This window comes from Stegastes partitus, unplaced genomic scaffold, assembly GCF_000690725.1.
Source record: "Stegastes partitus isolate 25-593 unplaced genomic scaffold, Stegastes_partitus-1.0.2 Scaffold250, whole genome shotgun sequence".
Lineage (NCBI taxonomy): Eukaryota > Metazoa > Chordata > Actinopteri > Pomacentridae > Stegastes > Stegastes partitus.
In genome coordinates, this window is record NW_007577981.1 from 394,285 (window position 1) to 420,141 (window position 25,857).

The following is a 25,857-nucleotide window of genomic DNA, read 5'->3' on the forward strand; positions in this document are numbered from 1 at the left end:
GTGGGATAGTCTTCTTTACTATGTGGTCTAGTATGGAATCAGGACTCCACATCGGTCTAGAAATTCGCTTCAGAACTCCTGAATTTGTCGTCTAGCTTAGTGTGGGGACTTGGCTCTGACGAATCTTCATCTCAGTCTTACACCAACACACAATCTCCAAAACACATCGCGCTCCCAGTTGGTGTCGTAATTGAGATAATTTAGGTGTGCTCAAGAAAAATACTTTCAAAGTCTGTTACGAAACGTTGCGCTAACGGGAAATCTGCAGCGTCTCACTGATGCCAGAGTCAGAATCTGGCATCAATATACTTGTTTCCCTGTAAGTTGAATGGAGACAGTACATGCTATTGTCTTACTGAATCGTGCCATCTGGATAGGAGGAAATTAAATGATCTGTTGTCTGTGCGAGTTTGTGACTTTCAAATCGTGTTTACTCTTCTGCGTGTGGGTGATCTAACAAACAAGCAGTCATTAAAAGACTTTCTCACTGCCGGCTGCACAGTGCTGGGAGTCAACGCTGATTGATTGAAGTTGTGACTGTTGTTCCGCAGCGAGTTCCATTCGCTGCCCCACGCGGCCGAGGCTTTCTACGCAAACAGCAAACTCGTCAGCGATAAGGACAACGTGCCTCGCAACAGGGCATCCAAGAGCATGGACTTGGGTGAGTACACACACACTTCTTCATCAGTGAAAGAATCGTTTGTTTTCCCCCCATCAGCCTACGATTGAACACATTTTTTAGGGGAAACACATACAAGCCGTTTTGTTGTCCCAACCATCACAAAACCAGCCAAAAACCCTCCCCGTCTAATCACGAACCCAGTCGGCAAACACACGCGGGCACAACAGTGATCACATGCTTCTTATCAGTGCATTTCTTTGTTGTGATATGTACCTCTCTCCTATTATCCCCGGCCTAAGGGGATTTGACCCTCTGAACCCATAAACCCAGGGGCTTTCCAACAAACTGGATGAACACGCCGGCCGGTGTGTGTGTGTTTGTGTATATGTGTGTTCTTTGTGTTTGAAATGCGTGAGGTTTCCAATCTCACGGCGTGCTGTGTGCGTGTGGACGGCGAGAACGAAAGGGCTGATTTCCTCGTATTAACCCGAGCTGACCCTCACTTCCCTCCTCTCTTCTTCTTCCTCCAATTTTTTTTTTCATCTTTCTTTTTGATACTTTCCTCCAGCTTTTTTTTTTACTACCCCCGTTCATTTTTTTTTTCCTGGATTTGTCTTCATTCCCCCCCTCTTCTCTCTGTTTTTATTCCTGTTTTTCAGCATCCACCTTCATCTGTGTTTATCTCTCTTTTTTCCTTTCAACTCTTTGTTTCTCAACTGAAAGCCGGCGAGTTCATTGCTCTCGCTCTCTCTTCCCCTCCATCTCTCTTTCTTCTCCGACTCTCTCTGATTTCCAATCCCGGTTCATTAGGTTCAGTGGATTGGCTTTCTTCCTGCAGCACACGCCTCTGCCACCCAAGCTGATTGGCTTTCATTATGGACAAGGGTGGTCTGCACACGCGGCCGCACACACTCTCAGCTCTATCCCACCGAGGACCCACTCCAATACCCACCACTATCTGTCTCCCCTCTCTGGCTTCTATCTCCATCTCTGGCCATCCTCCATTTCAATCTGTTTTCTTTTTTTCTGTGTTATCACTGCAGTTCTATTCATCCCTTCCCTCTCCAGAGTGCTCAGAGCTGAAATAAGGTAGTTAGCAAAGCTCTGCCTGTGTGTGTGTGTGTGTGTAAAGATGGCAGCAGCTCTAAACACATACAAGACCTCAGATGCTGACCCTATCTGCAACGGGTTGTATTTAAAGAGACAAATGCATTTTTTTTCCCTCCTCCCTCATGAGAGCTTCCCCACACGTCACATGTAGCTGAGCTGCAGCAGCACCAGAGAGCCGGTTAGCTTTTATTAAACACCACTTGACAGAAAGAGGTGAGCTGCTTTTATTGACCCTGGATGCCTTAGCAAATAGTCTGTTGACTCAGAGCTTTCACTCACACACAAGAAATCCTCCCTTCCTTTGCTCACATGAATCGGGGAGTCACTGACTCGATAGCTGTTTCAAACTCTGAATTTCCTGAGAAGTGGTGTGGGTTTGTAACGGATAGATCGTAGAATCACGAGTCAGTTTTGTTCCACGAATGCCTCAACGTGGCAGAAAGAAGCTCTCGACTTTAGAAGGTGAAAGATAAAAAAGAGAAACACTTGATCGTAACTTTTTCAAGCAAATCGCATCACAGTGAGTCACTGCTACTCTGTTCTTTTCACTAATGCATTTATCAGTAAATTAAAAAAAGCCCTGGTCTGCTTTGGAAAATATCTGTATGGATTGGCTTTAAGATGCTTAAAGTGCATGGAAGCATCAGACCTTTTAGGACTTAGGAGACTATCCACCACTCTTTGCAGTCTGAGTGATTTTGTGTGCAGTGACTCAGATTAAATACAGAAAAAAAAAAAAGCGGTCATTTGACTAATCGACTGAGTGACTTAACAGCGGTTTTGTCCTTAAAGATGTGTTTACAGAGAAATCAGGTTTATCCTGAACAGAGGACCACCAGCACCCAAATGATCAGAACTGAGAGTAATTTGATTATTCAACAAGTTCTATTTATTGAGGTTTCATTTACTCAAGCATGACAAACATTTATCTTCATCAAAGGTCAAAAATAAAAGTTCTCTCTGATTGTCTTCACTATAACTGCCTGCCGTCTTGCACAGTCACCCTCCAAAGGCCGACTATGAGTCAGGAAGAAATCTGCAAAGTCACTTTCTTTTAATATAGAAATCTGTCAGGACTAAGTGTAACCACAATCTGATTTCCTGCGCACAGTTAAAGTAATTTTCCACACAGCGTCTGTGCACAGTCAGCTTTAACCACGACAAATACACTAAATCCAATACGGTTTTATTTATATGGAGGAAATTCACAGCCAAAGTCATCTCGGGTAACGTCAGACAGTCAGGTCAAGATCTTACAGTATTACATTATAGAGAGCAACGCAGCAAAGCCTCATTTCTCTTTGATCAAACACTTTGGCATCGTTGTGTTTTCTCTGAATGCTTTATCATAAACGCTAACAGAAGTTGTGTTTGTAAGAGCTGGCATAGAGAAAGCAGCATTATGCCAGGCTGTGGAACAATGGGCTCATCAGTATTCATGTGCAAAGGAAAAACAGTCGGTATGCATTAAAGAGCAAACAGAGACCGCTCATAGGAGTCCAAAAACTCCAATCCTTCCAGAGGCCAAAAGGTCAAATGTGGTTGTTACGCAAAACTCTTGACAACAGAGTCGGCATAGCAAAGAGGTGTGTTTCTAGATTGTGTTGTGTTTTGAAGTACTGTATGAGAAAAGGTAAATAGAAACAGCTGAATTTTAAGAAACTGGCTTAATTGGAGATTGAAACACCTTTTCCACATGACATTTAAATCACATGACTGATCAGCTGTGTCCGCTTTAAGTCACTCCAGACAGCAGGAAACATGACCAGTACCAGCTGACAGCCCTAAACCTATCACATGTTCTTTTCTTTTTTACATTTTTTTGGAGAGATTTCAAAAGATTCCCTCAAAAACTGACTATTTGTGATTATCGCTCTACATCTTTCACCCTCTGTTCTTTCTGTGGATCCCTCTTTTTCTTCTCTACCTGTTTTTCTACTTGCACCTTTTATCTGATTCCTGTTCTCATCTTTGAAGCATCCCATCTTCTGTCTTTTGCTCCTTCAGTTACATTTCTTTTCTGACTTTCTCCCTCTATTCTTTCAACACCCTGTTTCCTAATACGTGCTACCTTCAGGAACCTGCAGTACATTGTGTAGTTATGTTCCAGTAATCCAGGAACAGAGCAAATATATACCAAACACTCTCAGGGAGGCGACTGGAGGTCAGTAAAAGATGGATTTTTTAGATTTTTAGCCCTCTGCTATGTCAGGAGAGACAAATCTGGCTGCTTGCCATGCAGACTTTTATCTTCCCTCCACAGAAAAGGAAGCTTTTCATTATCTGCCAGGGTCACGTGTCCTGTTTTTTTTTCGTCCCCCCCAAACTTAAAATGTATTTAATATTTATTTTATCTGGCACATGTGCACAAGAAAGGTATTCCTGCGTCTTTGTCTTGGTTGTGTCGCCGCAGGGTTTTATGAAGCGAACCTTTTTTTTGATTTCCGCTTTACTTTCACTGATTGTGTTTTTTTTTTTTCTTACCTCTGTTTTGTCACTTCTTTCTCTCTCTGTTTCACTGTTTCTCCAATATTCTCTCTTACCCTCATTTTCTCTCTCCTTCACCCTCATCTGTCCGCTGGGAAAATTGACCTCATAAAAAATGAAAAGGATTATTTAAGAGAAATAGCAGCGTAATGAAAACCTATTATTGTATCCCACGGTGCCCCGCCTGTGGTGGCCGCCGCCGCTCGACCGCAATTCCTAGTTAGATTAGGCGGTGGGGTGGGTGTCGGCGGGGCTTTTGTTTTCTTCTTCCTCCCTTTATTATTTCTCTCATTGTCTCATCTCGACGTGTTCTCATTTTCTCCCACAATCACAATATCTTTCTTTCCTCTGGTTTTTCTTATATTTCTGCTTCTTTTTCATTTCCTCTTTCGTCGGCGTGTCATTTTGTCCCTCGCTCGTCCTCCTCCGTCTTCCGCGGGGAGTCATTTTAAAGCATGCTTGGTTCCAGCGCCAGCATTTATGAAGCAGCACAAAGCGCTGGAATGATCTGTGTTTCTGTGGTGATCGTGGCTCTTTTCTTTTTTTGTGTTGCAGTGGCTGACGAGAGCAACGTGGGATCGCTGGTCGAGCAGAGGAATGGTGAGAAATCAGAACACACAAGCAACTCTTCCTCTCCTCTTGTTGTCTTGTTTGGCGTGACAGATCGACAAGTTCATCCACACAGAACAACAAATCAACCCTGTGTGTGAGGATTATAATTATCCTCTAATATTTTTTCCTTACTGTATTTTTTCCCCCCTCCTTCCCTCCTTCGCTTCCCCAGCTGACAAAGTTGAGTTGTGAAGCACTTAGTGTCTGAGCTCTCGCTGCTTTATGGCCGCCCAGGTCAGCAGGCCCACGGCGTTCAATCCTCACTCAGCTGACAGCCGCCGTATTACATTACAACGGCTTCGACTTCGCTTATTTCTTTGCCCTCGGTGTTGCCTAATTCTCCTTTAAGAACAATCTGCTTAGAAGTAAAATAGAACTTCACAGCTCAGACTGCCAATCCAAGTACATTGTAATCTGTTCAGACACACAGTTCGACCCAGTGAGATTGCTGTTGCAGCTTTATTTTATTTGAAATATAGCATTGATCCTGGTTGCAGACAAAACCACAACCAAGGATTACCCAAAAAAAAGAAAAACAGGTTCGAGTTGGTGTGCACAGGAACAGTTTGTGATAGAAGCAGATAGAATGAATTTCCACTAGTGCTGGAAGACTCCGCGGTTGTTCTCTGTAGCTTCGGTATGAATATAAATCAAATGCTGCTCACAGACTTTTCATGCTTAGTTGACCATTTCTGGCTGGGCTGCAGAAGTCGTGATTTTAATAGCGGAGTTCAGCTGTGTAGATATCTCTCTCAGAACACCCACTGTCTTGTAATATGACAACGTGGCTCTTGTAAGTAAAGAAACATGACCAGCATTTTAGTTTCTACACTTCCTCTCTGCCTCACACACCTACAGCGATCCCCCCTCCGTAAATCCACCTGCAACAGCCAACTAAGCCTGTTGCCGGCGGAATACAAATGCCATCGCTGACCTCAAATCCCCCGCACTCAGCATTCCCACAAGTGGCTTCACCTCTGCCTTCCTCCTCTTCTTCTCCCTGACACCCCCCCTCCTCCTCCTGTCCTGCTATGGTTTTCCTGGCATTTCTAAGCAGCCTCAAGGCCCACGATAAATAAAGCTTTCTTCGCTGCAGCATTCCTTTCTTCTTGTTTTTTTCCCCCCCATCTCCTCCACAGTTGACGTCTTGGCTAATGCGTATTGACAGGGCTTTTGCGTGTTTTTCATTTTTGCTGATGCAGCGTATTTGCCCAGCTTCCTGCACCACATCCCACCCTCCCCTTCCTAAATGGCCTCAGTGTTTCTTTATGGGCTTTGACATATTTCATTAGGCGGATGGTCTTAAGAGGCCTGCCTGGCTTCTTTAATCTGGCTAAAACCCTTTTTTTTTTTCCTCTCTGGCTGAAGCTGCTGCGAGGTGCGCTTCCCTCCTCTCCCTCTCTTTTCCCCCCCTCGCTCCATCTTTCCCTCCGTCACTTAGTCAAGCTGTCCCGCTCTCTCTTTTCTCTTCTGTCTCCATCCTCCGGTCTCCATCTTAAATAGAGCTTTGAGTTTTATTCCTCTCCTCACTTTCATCTCGTCCTTTTCCCGCTCTTGATTATTCTCCTGCTCTTTGTCGCCATCTCCATTTTTAGTATCCTCTCAATCCCAAAACTTCATCTCTCTCTTTCTCCTCTTTCTCTCCAACATCCAATTCCCTCTTTATGAGCACTTTGATTCTCTTTCTCTCAACAGGCTGATCCTTTTTTAGTAACTCTCTCTCTGTAATCTTTTCTCTCTCTCTTTCTCTTTCTCTTTCCCTTCTCCCCGCTCAGCTGCTGCTGTATCTGTTCCAGCCTTATGTGATTATGGTGAACATGCTCCAGTCTTGGAGTTTCTTGTACCCAGTCAGACCCAGCCCGGCTTCTCTCAGTGTATTTTGTAAAAGTAAATGTGTGTGTGTGCATGTGAACACTCTGTGGAGAGCCACACAAGTAATGGACAGATATCCCTTCATTCATCCCTCCGTTTCTCCCCCTTAGAGTCGAACATCTCCCCCGGCTGCCCTCTTACAACACACCTGGGAGCTTATCCAGCGCAAACACACTATATGCACACACTCTGCCAGTCAGCCTCATGCTGCAGTTGCTTCTTGTTGCTTTACTTCTGTGTTTTCCACTCTTTTGAACGCGTCTCTAAATGTGTGTGTTTTCTAATGATCACTTGAAGAAAGTGTGTTGTCTTGCCTGAACTTTAAATGCTGACTAGCTAACAGCTAACCCTGCAGCAACGCCACCGGTGCCATCACCCCGTGTGCCCATTAGTCCCCGTTGCTTCTTCGCCGCACAATTTAATTTAAAACCAGTCAGCATCCTGCCAGCGCCGAAGCCTCGGCTTTGTTTTCACACTCTTTGTTTTGGTCGTTGCGTAACTCTGCCTCTTGCTCGCACCTTACCTCGCTTGATCTCCCTCTCTTCCGTTTTCCCTCCATCTCTCGCCTCTTTGCATCCGACACGTTGTTGATTTAAGCTGAAAGCCACCGTGTTGCACCGATTTGAAACGTGCAACGTGCTGCTCCCTGTATTGCTAGACATGTAAAGATACGGATTAGGTGATGATAGAAAGCTTTACTTATTGGTGTAGTTTAGATTTAAAACCATGTTAAACCCAGATGTGCTTTTTTTTCTTGTTTCATTCATGCATTCTGTGGAGCAGTCGAGCTTCAATTTTAAAGCTCCAATAAGAATTCCTCGGCTGACCCAAATCAGGGACCCTGCATTTACATGGTCAAAGTATTAGATCTCTTGGCAACAAGGTGTGAACTGCAAAGTGTTAGAAAAATTGTGTGAATAGGGGCTCTTTTTAACTGTGGCAGCTCATTAAGTGGAGTAGCATCAGGCTGCCAGTGCTCCCTCTCTATTTGGGTCTGTTCAGGTCGACTGCATTTCGGATCTGGTCTAATTGTCCTATGAGGACTGCGTCACATTCTTCAGGTAGTTTTTACATGGCTGAGTTTCATCCCAGCAACAAAAAAAACACACTAATTTAGGCAACCCTGTCTCCCAAATATTACATTCCTATACAGTTAAACTGCATTCGTTTTGAAAGAAATGTATTTTCTCCCTGAAAGGAAAGACTGTGATGTTGTAGGAAAGACTCTGAGTTTAAAGGAACCTCTGTGTAAGGTGATAGAAGGGGAGGACGCTGGCAGCAATTTGACTTTCATCCAGGAGACCAGTGGTGCATGTTCTGTAGGGGCCATTATTCTTAGTCTTAGGTTTTGTTCACTTTTGTTTTTCACTTGTTTTATTTTAAGTTTAAGCTCCACAAATACACGGTTTAGGAAAATAGGGGTAAAATATGCACTTTTCACAACATCTCCTCCATTTTTTTGGTTACCAGGGTCCCACCTCATCTGATGTTTGATTGGTTGGCTGACAAGAAGCATCAGTAAAGCGATAGATAAATAAATAAATAAGATATGTTGATTTGTGATACGCTGCAAACAAATGTAATCAGGCAAAAAATACATAATTAAGAATGCAGTTTAGTTGTCAGAACAGAATTCTTGGCAGACTGGACTGAATTTAGGAAACCTCACAAGACCTCAACTGCAACACTAATACGTAGATCTACTTTCCTCAACCAGAAAGTATTACAACAATGCCGTAAGGGAGTTTAATCAAGGCTTAACTCACTGCTAATCCAAAAATTTGTGAAGAGGAGGAGCTGAAGCGAGTCAAGGAATGCGTTGTGACGGCACCCACCTGCCACTCAAGCGGCCGTGAATAATTATGCATGATTTAAATTTAAATTAAACTTAGGGCAATTGAAAAAAAAAAGGTGTCATGAATGAGGAAATTAGCTCTAGAGACCAAAACTGTTCTTTGTTCCGGGCTGTTAACACGCTTATTTCTCCTGTAAAGTTGGGCATCTTGGAGTCAGTCTCAGGTGGCCATTGGAAGAACTGCAGTTGCTGATGATCTGCTTCATTTCTCATCCTTGGAGATTGCTGCTAGTGTGGCAGTCAGTACAGATCTTCACAAGTATATCATTTCATGCAGGTGTGTGCTTGTGTGTGTGTGAATTTATGCACCCTGCAGTTCTCCCTCATTGCACGAGCATCTTTTACCGGCCGCGCGTTTACAAATGGCACATGTCCTGCTCTGCACAGCGCTCGCCAGCCCTCATCCATACCCTGCCACCCCCGCTGCGTCGCTGTAATCCAGCAGAGGTAGGCAGTAATTATGAAATGGCCTTTTAAGTCCCCTCCAGTTATTAAAGCCATTCATCTGGGTGAAGGCTAAATACAAACAGGCCATATGTCCCATTCGCTCATACATCTAAACAGCTAAACACAATTACCGCCAGAGCAACGCCTCCATCCAGCTTCAGCTTGTGCCTCTGATGTAGCTGAGTGCGTTCAGGTAGCGATGGAGGGACGCCGAGTGATTGACCAGGTCTTTGATTGGAGCGGAGTTTTGATTGGCCATAACATGAATCAGATTTGCTTTTACTGGCTGTACAGTTGTATGAAGTAATCTGATTTGAAGTCACATGATTGGAAAATAGTTTCCATGGAACAAGGTTACGGATACAGCTGGAGATGTTTTTGAAAAACGATCGGCTCATTCTTGATTGTAATATTCTGTAGTGCCTGTCTGTGTTAAGATAATACACATTTTTGACCCGTTCTTAAAGCTTCAATAAGAGTCTGACACATTGCTGGTTTTAGTTTTTATCCTCTGGTTTGCTTTCAGTCTAACAAATCTATAATTAACGAGAGATATTTGTCAGGTCTGACATAGGCCTAATGCCATGATGCTATTTAAACTTCTCATATGTCATCATAGGTTTGCTCCAGTAAAGGTTTGAAAGCCCCGTATTCGGTGCATTTAATCTAACCAATGAAGATTACAGTAGTTTTATGAGAGACTTTTCAGCGTTTGGTCCATTTCTTTGTGTAGTTTAAATACCTTAAATCCATTCATAAACATTCACTGAGATGGGATTGTGGAAATCCATTGTAATATGAAAAACTTTTAAAGCACCTATTGAATTACATATCTTTTATTGAGACTGTGTGACACAGGCAGGAACCTTTCCATCCCTCGTAACGCCGTGCTTCATGCTTCTGTCGGATTAAATTCGCTAACCTTTATTGAGCAGGGTGACACTGAGATCCGGCTTTCTTTTACAGGTGTGTGGAGTGAATGCGTGTCTGTATGCGCCGTGTGTGTTTATAGCAGAGGGGCAGGTCAGGGCCTGTTTTACTGGTCTGCAGAACAACGACTTCAGGTTTTATTGGCCGATCCCGAGATTGGATGCTAGATTGAAAAGTGTGTGTGGATCTGCGTGTCACATGTGTGTGTCTGTAAGTGTGTGGCAAATTTAAGGAACTGTGTCCAGGAGCAGCAAGGCCCCCTTTTTTTTTTTCCCCGCTGTTGACTAAAATGTTTCCTTGGCAACTCAGTGCCACCAATCTCTCACAGACTTTACCAGCGCTGCCACCCCCAGCAGTTTTAATGGAGGGGGGGGGCACTTTCTTGTAACCGTGGCAACCCTTTCCCAGTCTGCCACAAAGCCGCCTTCCATGGAGCACAGCGCAAGTCCAGTCGATGGGCAAGTGTTCGCGGGAAAGCTGTTTTCCTGCTTCTGTGTTGCTGCTAAAACAAGTGAAGATCCAGTTTAATGATTTGGTGTCAGCCGTCCCCCCGAGGTCGGTTCATGTAAAGTGAAGCACACTGAGTATCTCGTTAAAGTGGCACCTGTCAAGGGGTGCGATATTTTAGGGAGTAAGTGAAAAGTCAGTTTATGAAGACGATGTGCAAGAAAGTGGAAAACAGCGTCGGGATGTGAGTGGCTTGGACACGGGCCGCATGCTCCGATCCAACAGAGCAGCCACTGGGGCACAAATTGCTGAAAACCTTTATGCTGGTTGTGATAGAAAGGTGTCAGAACACACAGTGCATCACAGCTTGCTTTGTAGCTGTAAGCCGACCTCTGTCCACTGCTGAGACAATCTGCGGCCAACCACCAGAGCCGCACCATGGAGCAACAAAACAAGGTGTTTTGATGAATCACATTTTCTTTTACATCTCGTGGATGGCCAGGTGCTCTGGGTTATTTAACCAGGGAGCAGAAGGCAGCAAGTTCACTGTGGGAAGAAATGTAGCAAGAGGAGGCAGTGTGAAGCTCTAGGAATGCCTTGCTGGGAAACCATGAGTCCAGCTTTCATCTTAATATTACTCTGACACCACCTACAGTCGTCCTCAAATGTATTCATACCCTTTCATTAAAGAAAGGCAAAATTCACAATAGTCACTCAAATAACTAGAAACTGAAAAAAGTAATAATAAATAAAAATTTGCTAAATTGTAATTTAGTGAAACAAGACGTTGCTTTTGAATTTTGGTTGAAAAGAATAATTTCAAAAAAACAAACAAATGAGAGCACTTTGCTGATGAGCAGCGGTGCAGAAGGTTGATTGAGAGTTACAGGAAACACTTGATTGCAGTGATTGGCTCAAAGGGTTGTTCAACTAAATGTTAGTTTACGGGTCCCTTCATGCTTGTTTGTTTTTCCTGTTGAACCACAATTCAAAAGCAGCGTCATGATTTTTTTCCTTCTTTGATGGGAGGCTATGAATACATTTGAGGGTGACTGTATGTACACATGATTACAGACCATGTCAACGCCTTCATGGCAACGCTGCTCCCTGATGGCTTCTTTCACAGGATAATTCTCTCAACTTTTGGAAAATCACATATTTATACACATCATTTTAAAAAGGTTTTTTCCTTTATCCATACAAGTAAAATGAAAAAAGAAAAGAAAAAACCCTTTTGATACCGATTTGACCCCCATGACACAGAAGTTTAGAACAAGTTCTATCAGCATGCCGTAGTTCCAGGTGTGTGACACTCGCTTTTAAAGTGACACTTTTAAAAGTACAAAGCAGCATCATGAAGCAGCGTTAGTCCTTGCAGGGCCTGTCAGTGCAGCGGGACCCCGAGGCAACGTTCCAGGCAAAGACTTCACTGCTGTCTGCTCAGCCCAGACACGACAGCACTCAACCTCTACACAATATACATGTCGCACTGTGATGTTAGGTGTGTGTGTGCAGGTGGATATCTGCATGTTGCGTGTCGTTGTGCAAGCACCTACAGCATCATGCATGCAGGTGTGGGGCTGGAGTGTTTGTGGGTGCTTTCCAGTGTTTATGTGTTCAGCGTGCAGCGCAGGCACCATTTACGGTGGTAATTGGCAGGTTCTTTGTTTTCAGTAACGTTTTTCCCTTTAAGGATGTTTTTGTGTCACATTTCCAAGAAGCCACTTGTTAATCCGAAGCTGAGCAAGCAGTGTTTTGTAGTAAACATTGTTAGCACTGTCAGCTACCGTTAAAAGTTTGCGTTTCACACTGTCATTGATGTTCTTCAGCATCGATTCATTCACAGCGTTTAATTGTGCAAATAGGCTAATGCTTCATTCAGACAGATGTAGTCAAAGTAAGCCAAGCGGTCATTAAGACAAACTTTAAAAATCACTCCGACACACCCACGACTGCTCTCAAAGATTAGTCAGCAGTGTGGCATGAAGGAGAAGCTCGGATGCAAATGTCTTCTATCAACAACCAGTTGCGCCTGTTTTTGCTGAAACGGAAGCACGAATAAAAATAAAATGATTTGTTGCATTCTTCGCTGATAAAAAAATTAAATGAGCTGTCCAATAAGACAGAAACAACGCAAACTCATTGCTGGGGAAATACTCGGTCGAGTGCTGGCGGAGTGGAGTTATGCGAACTGTGTGAGGCAAATTATGAGGCATCAGCTGCTGATGAAGACTCTTTAGCTTCACCCAGCAGACTTTTAAACGTGGTACTGTAATTGGATGTTTGCTCCCAACATGCACCTTGTGAGTTGTACTTTTCTTCCAACTTTTCTATTAACGCAGGATTGCACCTCAGAGCTTTTGCTAAATAATGCAGCTATGCAACTTTTGTTCTGATGATTCATCTGCGAGTTTTATGTCCAAGCCCTGGAATTACTCCGCCGTCATCTAACATGAGTCTTGAAGAAAGTGTTACTTTTAAAAAGTTGTGAAAGTTGCTACCAACATGAGATCAAAGCAACATAACGGAGTAAAAACGTGACATTCTTGCTTGATCTTGGTTGGAGGAGCGCTACAGCTGTGAAGGGCATCGCCCATCATCCCGGCCTTTTTGGCTGTTAGGCTGTTTGTCAAATATGTGCACCAGCTTGAATCAGTGGCAATCAGGCAGACATGATGCGAATGGATCCGTGAGAGCATCTGCTGGCACAGCGGGCAGCGATATGTGATAAACGCTGATTTCACCCTCCATTGGATCGAGCTGGCGATGATAGCCACCTCTCCCCCGCTCATCCATCCTATTAAACCCTCATTATTCATTTACCTCCAGCCTCTACCGCCTGACATGCATGGAATGAGCGCACTCCCAGCTCCGCACACAAACACACTCCAGCAAAAAGTGAATTGTGCTCATATTTCAAGGACACACACCGCTATCTCACACAGGCAGTATCATGACTTTAATTTTTTTTTTTTAACTTGGAACAAAATTCTCACATTTTGTAGTAAATACACATGTGCCCACGCACTCAGACACACACACAGTTTCTCTGTATAGAGCAGCAGTGCATTGGCAAGGAGCTTAATTCTATCAGGCTGCGAGCTGGACAGCCGTAATTACATTTGTGACACAAATCCTGCCTCTCAAATTGAGCGTTTTATTCCTGAGCGCTCCCCCCTCTCTATTTATAACCCCTTATTCCCTATAAATCCCACTTCCTCTCAGAAAGTCAATTTAGGACTTAAAAGGCAGCAACGCTCCGCTTACTTTTCCTCCTCCTTCGACTCTATCGCCGCTTCAGTTTCACTTCCCCTTTTTTTTCCCCGCTCTACTTCGGAGCTTTGAAGCCTCTGAAATGACAAAAAATATGTCTTAAGCAGTGAGTGCCATGATGCGGGAAAGTCATCCCCACAGAAAAGTTTTCAAAATGAGAAAACGCTGCCTGCAATCTGTCTGCAACTTCTTTGAAGAGTACTTGTCACTGTTTCATTGTGATATACAACTAGGATGGGTTAGTTGCTTTTCTCTGTTGAAAGCGACTTTTTTTCCCTTCCCTCGCCCTCCGTGGTCACCTGTCCTTCAATTTCTCCTCCAGCCTCAATGTCAAGTCTCCTTTGACAGCAGCTTATTCTGCACGGCATTTTCTCCTTTGTCTCATCTGTTCCTTCTTTCTTGCAGCTCTGTATTTCCTCAAATCTTCCTTTTCCTGGCGCCTCCTCCTCCTCCTCCTCCCCCCTGCTCTCCAATCCCCTGCTGAATCAGCTGTGGCCTTCATCGCGTTCCTGCTCCTCCATCTCCCCTTTCTTCCTCTCTCAAGTTGGAGGCCATACCTGAGTATAGTATGATGGCAGTTCATTTATTCCCGGTCTCTCTTGCATGCATGAGCCTGTCAGTTCCCATAGCGCCGCTCCTAACCTGTCCCTGCTCCACTCCACCTCATTCATCGTTTCTCTTCTGCTCCCTTATGTTTCTCCTATAGGACTCTGACTTCCCACCCATTTCTGTCAAGACATTTCTTCACGCTCTCTTCTCTTCTCTCTCTCTACATTTCATGGCTTCATATTTCTGGATTTTAACCGTTTTAAGCTTCATTCTGAACAGCTGTATCTATTAAGAGGAGAGTGTGTTTAAGCTGATACCGAACTTTCCAAGATGTCAGGCTTTAGGACACCAGTTTTCTTTGCTCCTGCTTTATTTAACATCCTTTGACCTCTTATCTCACATTGTTAATTTATGACTTCATATCTTTTAGTTTTCTTTTCTTGATTTCAAGGCATAAACTGTAACGAGATGAAGGAATTCTACCAAATTCAGCTTCTTTGTAAAGTACAGAGCACAAAAAAGTCAAACAAAGCAGAGTAAACACGACACACAAAGGCCAACGAATGACAGCAAAGCACCCGTAGGTACCGTAACACTGTCGGTTAGTCATATCATTGAGGGAGATAGCAATGCAAAACATCACATCAGTCATTAGTATTGTTTTGTAGATGTTGCTGTTTACTGAGGTCCCACAAGGTAACCGGTTGTTACAGTCAGGCGCCTCGCAAGCAAGATGAGAAAAGCAATAACAACCAATCATAAAGTGAGTAAGTCGTATTGGTGGGAGAGTAGCGGGTGTGATGTGAGTTACATAAATATTGGAGACTCGCAGTTTCCAAGGGATGATTGGAATACGTCTCAAAGATTCGCCAGAAAGTAATTACAGCTGGTACACTCGGGGTTAATGCTGCCAGTCGACACAGTGGACAGCAACACACGCAAATGCATAAAGTCATGAACTAATCCCATCCTCCTATACTCATCTGGAATTCCCAGCTTCCCCCCCTCCTGCAATTTTTAAATGAACTGAACTTAAATTAAATTGCAGGCAGCATTAAGATTTTCGACAGTTTAATGCAGATGCACTTTAGATAAGGAAATATTACTGCAGGAGATGTGTACAAGTTTAATATTTAGTAAGCAGAGGGCTACATTTTGCTAAAAGCCTATGATCTCCATAAAATCATTCTGTCTTCTTTTATCAGTGGCTGCATATCCACTTTGGAGCATAGCTCCCTCATTCATCAGCCGGCCTTCTTTTTTTCTTTTTCCACTCTGTCCTTTTTTCTTCTTTTCTGTTTTATATGCTGGAGTTTTGGAAAACAAGAAAATGAGCTTTCGGAAGGATTAGAGTGATGTTAGGGTCCCCCATGGGCTGTAAAACTACTAATGTCTATCTCATCTGTCTTTTATTTAAAACTCTAAAGTTCTTCTTCTAAAAGCAGTTTTGAGTCAGTGTCCCACAGACTCAGGTTCATAGACTGGCTGTATATAGTCTTGTGTCTGAATCAAAGCATTACTTGCAGTAAACATGCTCCATAAGGGAAGTTGGTTTGCCTCTGATTGGCTGGAGGTAAATCTGGTGCCAAAAGTGGTAGAAAATGAAAACGTAGCATTGACATGGATCCACCACCTCACCCGCAGGCCCACCCACCATCTCTTGTTTCTTTTGTCCCGCAGATCCTTCAGCCGGTGGAGCTTTAGGTCCAACCCTGGGCCTGTGGAAGTCCAGCTCCCTAGAGAGCCTCCAGACGGCCATGTCAGAGGTCAAGCAGAGCCACATCCAAGCTCAGGTGCCATTTCACCGCCCACGGCCACACATGGTCCGAGGGCGGGGATGCAACCAGAGCTTCCGCATCGCCATCGACAAGTCCTACGATGGACCCTCTGAAGACGGTAAGACTTCTCAGGAGCATTTATTTTAAAAGTGCAGATTTAGAAGAGGTTGTGAACTGCAGAACTTCTCCTAGCAACACGAGCGAGAGGCAACAAAACTGTCCACTGTAAGGAATGTTACTTCATAATGCACGACTGTCGCCGTTGCTGTAATATAGGGTTCTTTTCTCGACGTTGTATCCATTTAAAATTAGAGACTGCACTGCCAACGCACATCCCTTAGGCTTTATAACACACTGGCACTCAAGAAGAGCCCGAGGCCTGCCAAGGGACAGCGCTTAGCCTAAGTACCTTAATGAAATGCTACATGATTTTATCCACTCAGCAATTTGGAAAGAACAACTTTATATCTTACAGCAGCATATTTTTAATGTTCAGCCTTGTGACCACACACACACACACACATGTGGGAGGCTGAGTGTGTGTGATATGCATGTGTGATAACGATGTTTGCAAATGAAAAGTGTGAGTTGTGAAAAATTAAAACTTTTTTTTTATTTGGCACAGGATGATAATTATGCAGTTTAAATTTAGCATTAGTTTCAGACTTTAACAACTCCTCCAAACCTGTTTTTTTTCTGATATTTTAAACCAAACCCAGCACATTGGATATGTAGAAGATCCACATAAATATGACTACTGGTTGTCTCCAGCCAGACCTCACAGACGACTAAATAACTCATTGAACAGATGTCTCAGAAGCCAAATATATATCCATACAAAAGGAAAAAATAAACATGCTGCGTGGAGCTACACTTCTAAGTGTGTATTCCAGCTGTGTCTGTGCATCAACCTCTGCTCTCACACCTCCCGGTCCGACCATGTAAACCTTTTACCCTCCTCAGACGACGACCTGTCAGAACACAGCTCCGGCCACGAAACGCCCGCCAGCAGCTCCTCTCGCCAGGGACTGGACGAGGATGGAAAGAAGAAGAAGAAGACCAAACCAAAGAAAAAAGAGAAGAAGGTCAAAGGGAAGAAGAAAGCAGAGGATTCAGTGGACGACCAGGAGAAGAAAACCAAGAGGAAAGGATTTGGGCTCCTAAGGTAGGAGATTTTTTGTGGATTTCTGCAGCTAAATCCTACTTTAAGAGTGCATAGCATGTTTTGGAGGGTGTTTTTTGATACACTTAAAACAAGATGAGCTATTCTCTACTCCTAATCTGCCTGAAAACACCCCGTTTGAAGTCCAGGCTCATCCTCAGTTACTTATCTACATCATCATGTAACTCATTTGCATATCGCCTCCCTAGCGGCTAGTTTGGCACAAAAAAAAATTGTCTTCCTCACAGTCCACCATCATTTTCTTGCGAAAGCTTCTTCTGCTGGGGTTATCTCTCTCTGCCCTCATAGTACGAAACCAACATTGCCTCACTGACCAATCAGAGCAGACTCTTCTTTCCAGGAAGGGGGTCTTAAAGAGACAAAAACAAAGCGTTTCAGAGGGAGCGTGAGGAGAAGTCCTGCACCAATGAGGGGGTAGAACTGTTTTTTTGAACATTGAAGCGTGCAAACATATTCTAGTAACCCCCAAATATGAAATTAGAAGCAGCAATTAGTGCATAATATGGGCTCTTTAAGGAAAGCAGTTCCAAACACTGCTATGCTAGGACTTTGATTTTCAAATTGAAATGTTACCTGCTTTACAAGAGAAATTATAGCTAAAACAGAACAGATAATGAGGCTCGTGTTTGATCACTACTCCTAAACCCCAGAGCTTCTCTGGAGCATCAACAAAACTGTGATTAGTTGTAGTGTTCAGACTGAACAGATTTTCAGAGGAGACTTGGCAGTGTTGGCAGTTTTATTTTTCTGTTTAGGTTCATGTTGGGCCAGCTGCATAATGCATTTTGTAGTTGTAAAGGAAACAAAATATCAGATGTATCCCTCCTGTAAACAGGCTTTATGTAAAAATCGATGGGAAAGAGCAGCACCCTGCCCTACTTTCTCCTGGTTAAGTTTCAACAAATTACCCCACCAAGCCGAGCAGGATTATGGGATATTGGATTATTGGATATGAACACAACCTTCTCGGTAATGGAGGGTATCCATTATTTCTCAATCTACGTAAAGTCGCACAGACACAGCACCCACCGAAGCCGCTTGTCACCCCTTTATCAACGTGTCCCCATCGTGATTTGTGGTGGTCCAATCCTCCAACAGCAATCCTTATCTATTGGCAGTGACACGGTGTGGTCAGTGTATCACCACACTTCCAACACTTGAGATTCAATTAGACTGTGACGAGAGATAGCGCGGGCTGAGCGTTGGCCTACAGATGGCAGATAAGAATCCAATCGGCCACAGTGTCAAGGGCAGTAATGGAAGAGATGTTCACACGGTGATGCTGGCAGTGGAGAGTCGGGATGGGAAGGGCAGAATGAAGGACACACATAGAGAGAAGCCGAGGTACATAGAGGAACACGTGTCAGCTGGGCTGCAGTTAAGCGCGAAGCTGAAATCCAGTTCACCTACGGCTGGATTTACCCACCAACGTTTACTCGTCTTAGTTCAATTTATTACTCACATCGAGCTTCTGCTGTCTCTCTGCAGCAAATATGTAAAAGCTGACACTGCTAGCTGTGTGACAGATTGTGTTTATATGAAGTTTGGAAGGAAATCTCTGCATCTATACTGCTCAGTTTCCTTTTTTTCTGTGTATAGTTTGCCTATATTTTGGATCTTTGCTTCCTCTCTTTTTCCATCTCTTTGAGTTTGCCTCTTCACTCTCATTATGGGCTGCTTGTTTTAGCAAGAATGAAAGAAAGCAATATGAATGAGACAATTCCATAGGATTTTATGATTAGGATGTGGACTTTTTATTTCTTTGACTATGTGGAAAGCTGCACCTTCCATATCACAGATGACACCTCTGTTCGATGACAGTTCAGGCCGTAAAGTGGGAGCGTTAAGGTCACATTTCTGATGTGGACTTTATAGGAACTTAGTGTGTGGCAGCTGCTCTGCAAGTGCTCTGGACTTGTTGTACATGACAGAGACCATAAGTTATATAGTATTTGCCCTGATTCAAGATAGAGTGTATTGATAAAAATGCATCAGCAATGGTCTCGTACGTCAAATGTGAATGCTGGCATAATGCATCTACAAAGACGTTCAGAGCTGGTCAGAGCAGCAGTGACTCGACGTTTCCGCCATCTGCGATCACGTACTGTATCCGCTGTCAGTGGCGCCGGTGGGTCGGGGGGGACATTCGGAGATCAAAATTGATATCCTGATTCCAGCACAGCGAACGAATTGTCGGCTATTCGGCTTTTCGGTAAGGACGTTGGGTTTCCTGGTGAAAACTAGGTTTGTAACGCACTTCTTGGGCATTTTTCTGTCTCCTGTGAACTCGTTTTTCACTGCAATATGAAGTCCTGAACCTCAATGCAAACAACATGGCTAGAAATAGAAAGAACTAAAAAAAATTTATCTAAAAATGCCATTAATCATGAAAGAAATAAAGTTGAATTTCACCTTGAGGACATTTCACCATGCTGAATGTATCTTCCAACAAGTTGCTGACAGTTTGCTCCTCTGGATGCCATTTCTGAGCCACGCTGCATTCTTTTTATTGCTTGTGGTTTGTTTTATTTTCCTGTCAGGCACTCTTGTCGTCTCCTCTATATTTTGTATAAACACAGCATCAAAATGAAAAGTCACAGATTTGTTGTCACGTGACTGCTGATGGCAGCTGAGTCACTAATGGCTTTTCAGTTGCACTGAGGAGTGCAGATTTTTATTTTGTACAGGATCACAAGCAAACTGTTTGTTTTTGGTGAATTTATAGAGGAGACATGGATGAACTTTGATGAAATATCACAATTTTAAGCCTGGATTTTACTGACAGAACCACACATCACATATAATTAATGCAAAAAACAGCCAAAATGTCCCGTTTTTAAAGTGTTTGGCTCTGAAAAATGGTTTCATTTTGGTGATTTTTTTACACAAATCATGCTTTTTATGCGTTCATGTGTCATTTATACAGGGGTATGAATAACCAGGTTGGTTAATATAAGCGCTGTATTGTGAATATGATCAAAACCATAACCAGGATACTCATGTGTATGCAAACACAAAGTCACACAAGCACCTTTTCTTCATTTACAAGCTCAGTGGTTTGACTTCACCACAATAGTCAGCATAACTCAAGCCAGCCCTCTGTTCATCCCTGCCGAGACACCAACTCCTCTTCTAACGCAACAATAGGCCGAGCATTATAAAAGCTTCCAGATTGTTACCCCACACACTCGCCTCTCTCTCTCTCTCTCCCTGGCCTTTATCTGGCCAACGTGATTGTTATTGAACTTGAAATATGACTTAATTAGCTGGAGTATTGCGCTGTTCAATCTGATTGCAGCTCTCAAATGTTATTTTACTCCAATGGCAGCATTAGGAAAAGGGCAAATTATAAACATACGACCTCAATTTACCTCTGCAGTGAAAGTGTGCGCAACAACAGCTAGCACAACAAATGCTGGAAGTCTGCCCTGTTCTTTCAGCGGCTGTAAATATTTAGTTTAGCCGCGGCGGTATTTGAAGAACAAGTTGTTTTTTGGCGGCCGTATGTTGCAAACAGCTGGGTATAAGGTGACCTCTGAAATTCACATATTTGTTGTGGGAACATTTATTTTTTTTCCGTATGTGTTGCTCTTTATATGAGGAGCATTATTTCTTAGCGCTGGTGTGAATTTAAAGATATGTGGAGGCTTTGTTGTTTTTGCATTATTGCACACGCTGACCTAATAAAAATATTCAATTAAAAAGGGGATGTATTTATATAAGAGATCCCGACACCCATGCTGTTTAATTAGATAATGCTTTTTCAACCGCTGTTAAGAAATTAACCTATTTTAGGAGCTTTATTTCATATTTCCAGTCATAATTTAGATGTGACTTTGAGGTGGGATGGGCATTTGTTCAATATCGTTATCATGTAACATATAGAAAATGAAGTATTACCTCAATATAAACTGTTATTCACTGTCACTGGACGTTTGTAATGTTACATGAGCTGAGCATGCTCCACCTGCTGATTATGTCGTCTGATTTAAAGCTCCAGAACTACTGTGATATGGGCCTTGAAACAAGATTGTTCCTCAGTCGTGATAGTGAAACTAGGGCTGCACAATATTGGATTTTTATCATGCCCCTTGACCCCTAGTACCTATGAGACCTCCTCCATCGCTTTACCCTGTCCCTGAAATTGGGATCCTCGGAGTCTGCTCACCATCCCCCCCACACATCTATGGGACGAGCCTTTGCTGTGGCGTTTCCTTTGGATCTGTCTCCTGGATGAAGAATTGTGACTTTCAAAAGACTCCAAACCCACCTGTTCCACTTTGCTAATTCCCCTGCAAGCACTGCTGGCTTCATTTTCTGTCCCTGTGCTTTCTATAGGTTTAAAGAGTCCTTGAACAGTTCCTAACAAATGCAACACATTATTATTATTGTTGTTAGTATTACTATAATTTTGCTGATATCCAACATGCCCCTTTTTTTTCAACCCTTTTCAAACCAAATGCCCACACATGCATGTATTTTTTTCCACCTAATTGCAGAGAACATTGAACGTCTCCTGTAGTAGGATCAACATAATATTACTCTTATTGTGATTTGCTCTGGCAGGGGCAGGAATAAATTACAGTGTTTTCAAATGTACACATTCACGAAAAAATACCTTAACTTACATTTTTCAGACAAATCGTAGCCTGACAGGTGTTATCTCTCTGCCAGTGTTCCTATCTGCTGATATTTCATTGTAAATTCTTTCTCGCTCACAGCTGATGATGATAACGATATCTTTGTGCATCCATAGTCTTAACTTATTTTGAGATATGCTGTTTTTTGGGGTAATTATGGCGTATGGAGGAAAAAAAAAGATTGTCATCAATTATACACAATGCACCTTATTAGCCATAAACGTGCTGCATCCTAACATGCAAATTTCAGTCTGCTCTGTTCTCTCACTGCGCACGTGTCCCCGCTGCTCTGCAGTGAGACGGCCTCAGATGTGACTTCCCCTCTTTTTCATCACCAGCCTCTCAAAGCCCCATTCTCATCTTGTCTCCCTGATTGCTAAATAAGCCAAGACAAATGGCAGTGCCCTTCAGACCTTCCTCAGTAGCGGTTGACTGCTTGTCTTGTCTGTATTCAGCAGACAGCAGTGAAGTCTTTGCCTAGAACGTAGCCTCGGGGGCCGTGCCACTGACAGACCGCAGAAAGACTAACACTGGAACTCAGGCTGCTCCTCTGTTTTCTCTCAACATCGCTGCCACATCCGCATGTAGAACAAGAGAGTTTAACCTGGTCAGAGGTTTCAGATGTCCTGATCAAACAGGAATGTTTACATTACACCTTTGGGGTTTAATGAAACCTTCGCCAACAATATTATTTGAGTTTCAAAGTAAAGACCAGAGTTCCGTCTGCTTCATACCACAAAGTGAAATTCTCACAAGTTTCTCAGGCTTGAGAAGTTGATCATTGCATTAATTCTCGTGTGTTCAGCTTGAGCTGCTTGAGCTCGTACTCTGTCTTGTTTTTGTATGAGGATTAGACATGTTTTGGTTTCATCCAAGTTGACTTAATCAGGAGTTCTGAAGGATATAGCTTGTGACTAACATTCTCTGATTGTGTCATCAAGCGAGTGTCACTCCCGAGCAGCGTGCACTGAAAGGTGAAGCTGTGTGTATTTTTACACTCTTTGCCCTGCTTAACAGATGCATGCGACTCCATCAGCTCGAGTGCATGTCACTAATCAGCGGGTGTGTCATTGCTCAACTGCCCCCACCAGTCCTGCCGGGCACTGACACATCCCGCCTGCCCCGCGTCACGTCACTCACTCAGTCAGGATCAATGCGGAGCTGTCGCTATCAGCACGCGCCCCGCCGTGACAGCGCGCAAACACCCCCCCCTCAACCAATTTAAGGGACATAAAAGTCGACGTTCTGAGCTGCTGTTTACAAATCCACATACAACCCGATATATATCCTCTCTCTCCCCCACTTCTCTGTTTGCGGTGCTGAAGAAATCCGACAGGGAAGCAAGCCAATTAGCGCCATCCGTTCCGCTCTTATCCTATCGCAGAGCAGCAGGATGTGCAGGGTTGAAAGGTAGTCACTGGTGGGCTGAACTCCACAGAACCAAAGTCTCGGTGTCAAACAGGAAGGGCCCGTTCCTAGATGACTTCTGATGGATTATTGCTGTGCACTCCACCTCCTGGCTGCCTTTCCTTGGGCCCTCGCTCTCTTCCAATTTCAGTTTCATGATGAGCCCTCGCTCCTCAGTGTACCCTGAAACGTCTTTATTTCCTGACTTCACAACCTTCATCGTGCCCCTTCTTTATGTCCTTTTTAACTTCTTTTTTTTTTATCTCTTCACTCCCCCTTCTATACTTTCCTTCCCACTTCATTTCGCTCTGTCCTTGAGCGAACTGTGCGATTTAACCAAGCGACATTAGACAAAATGAGCTTTCAAGTCCTGCATGAATTCACCCAAGTTCATGATTTTCTACAATTAAGCGAGCTAATATGAGCACTGCGAGACCTCCTGACAGTCAAACAAAGACGAGACGTGTTATTTTAGTTTCGTGAAGGATCCATCCATCACAAATCTAAAATCTGTTCGGGCAACCCGGGGCTTCCAGGGTGTCGAGTCCCCTGATTGGTGGACTGAAAATGATCAGCAGCAAAGCGAGTTTATAAAAAAAAGAGCGTTAATTGGGAACATATTTGTGATGCGCCACAAACAAACTTAATCTGACAGAAATTTCCCTCAAAACGTAATTCAGAATGCAGTTTAGTTGTGTAGTTGCATAATTTGGGGGCGACTGGGCTGGTTCTGGTGTTCCGGCTGTCATTGCTTATGACACTGCAGCCGCCCAGTTTTTTTTTTGTTCTAAACAAACCAGCAAAGTAAATTCTATCATATCCTGCACATCAGAGAAAATCCCAGGGAAAGACCAAGTTATTAATGAGTGTTTATAGCAGCAAATATGTAAATGAGCTTGTTGGTAACGTGGAGTGTCACAGATAGAAAAAAAAAACAACCTGCAATGACACAGAGGAAGGAAAGGAAAGGAGAGGGGGGAAGAATGAAGGAAGCACAGACAAGTATTTGAACAGGCCCCGGTTGTCATCTGTGTTAGTTGGCATCCCAAAATCCCCCTGACATGTTTGTGTGGGTGTTTTAGCAGCGACTCTAAGCTGTGATGGGGGTAAATTGGAGGTGCATTACCTAATCCCACCGTTGGTTAATGCACTGCAGGTGGATTTCTTTGATCCAGCATCTCATCTGGCATTTAAGGGGCTGTTAGCTGCACTGATGTGGAGTCTTCAAGAGGGTATTTATTAATGTTAGCATTGGCTTTTGTAAAATATGCATAAGGCCGTATGGATATTTCGCTCATAGGACAAACCTCTTGTGTATAAGCATTATCACTCTCTTACTGCATCTCTATTCATCGCTTTATAATTCCATAAATAATGTATGCGAAACCACAAATCACTTTCTTTGCAACACTTGACATGTATGGCTTACTAATCAGTGCTGCCTTAAATACATGTTCCCAGGGAACGTAAAGCTCTGCAGAATATATTCTCCCTGCTGTATACGCAGGGCAGAGGTTGGAATAATTGAAATGGAGACGGCAGCCATGCAAATCTCACTGACGGCTAATGTCACCTCTCTTATCTGCCGTTTGCTTTAACCTGCAATTAGAGTAACCCGGATTTAGCTTTTTTTTGTGTGTGTGCATGCGAAGATATACATTAAATAACACAGTACACATTGGGATGCCTTATCGTTTCCTTTGCGTTGGTACATTTGCTCACCTTTTCTGAAAGTCCATCCCTGTCATTTGAAGCCATTGTGCTTCTCAAAGTGACACAGTCTTTCCCTCAACCCCCAAGATGTACCGTAACACTGAAATATTGTTAGCCGTGAGCAGTGAATCACCCCTCATCGAGGAAAAGTAGTCTTAAAATGACAGCTATTTCTTTTTTTTCATTTCATAATTCAGATTTGTGCACAATTTGCTCCCTGCAAGAATCCTGACGCCCCAAATGTAAAAAGCTGCCAAGTATTTTTTACTGTCGTTGAAAATGAGCTTTCACACAGCAGAAGCAGCTTCCTGTGCTCAACTATTGAGGCACAATTCTAATTTACAACTTTGCCATGGAGGCAAACAGACACAGGCGCTATCACCGTCGGCAGCCGCCGGAAAAACAAATTAACTTTTTTCCTCCATTTCTACCCTCCATTCAGCGCGATGGGCAGCTTTCCTGGAATGATGTGCAGGTTTATTGGTGTTGATGTGAGCTGTCAGTCAAATATCAGAGGGATGGGGAATTGACAGTGGAGATGATGAGGAAATCCTCATGCATATATATCAGCTGATAAAGGGGCAGTCACAACAAGCTTCCCACCCCTTCCTCCCTCACTCTGTTCTTACTGTCGCTCTCTACATCGCTCATGCTTTCCCCTTGAAATTCCGCCTTCTCTTCTCACACAAAAGGCTTTTATGTTTCTTGTCTTTCATACCCTGACTATACCTGCCTCCAGCCAGACCGTTTGGCTCAGAACTGCTCTCTCTTATTCACAGCTCTGGTGTTCAGCGAGCAGGCGAGGGAGGGGTGAGGCAGGGATGCCGACTCACTCCTCTACAGTTTGACCATGAGGCAGCTCCACTGGAGCAGTTGAAAAATTAATTACTTTATTCATAGGCTTCTGAACATCTTGTTTACCTCCTCCTTCC

General features: G+C 43.5%; 1 protein-coding gene across 1 annotated transcript in view; it reads left to right on the forward strand.

Moving 5' to 3' along the window:
- The window catches only part of LOC103357367 (partitioning defective 3 homolog B-like), a 183,816-nt gene that overhangs the window by 92,152 nt on the left and 65,807 nt on the right, over positions 1-25,857 (forward strand). The window contains exons 16-19 of the mRNA XM_008281909.1: positions 552-661; positions 4,775-4,819; positions 15,885-16,100; positions 16,946-17,147. Coding sequence (XP_008280131.1) covers positions 552-661; positions 4,775-4,819; positions 15,885-16,100; positions 16,946-17,147 — 573 coding nt within the window. The remainder of the gene's footprint in view (positions 1-551; positions 662-4,774; positions 4,820-15,884; positions 16,101-16,945; positions 17,148-25,857) is intronic.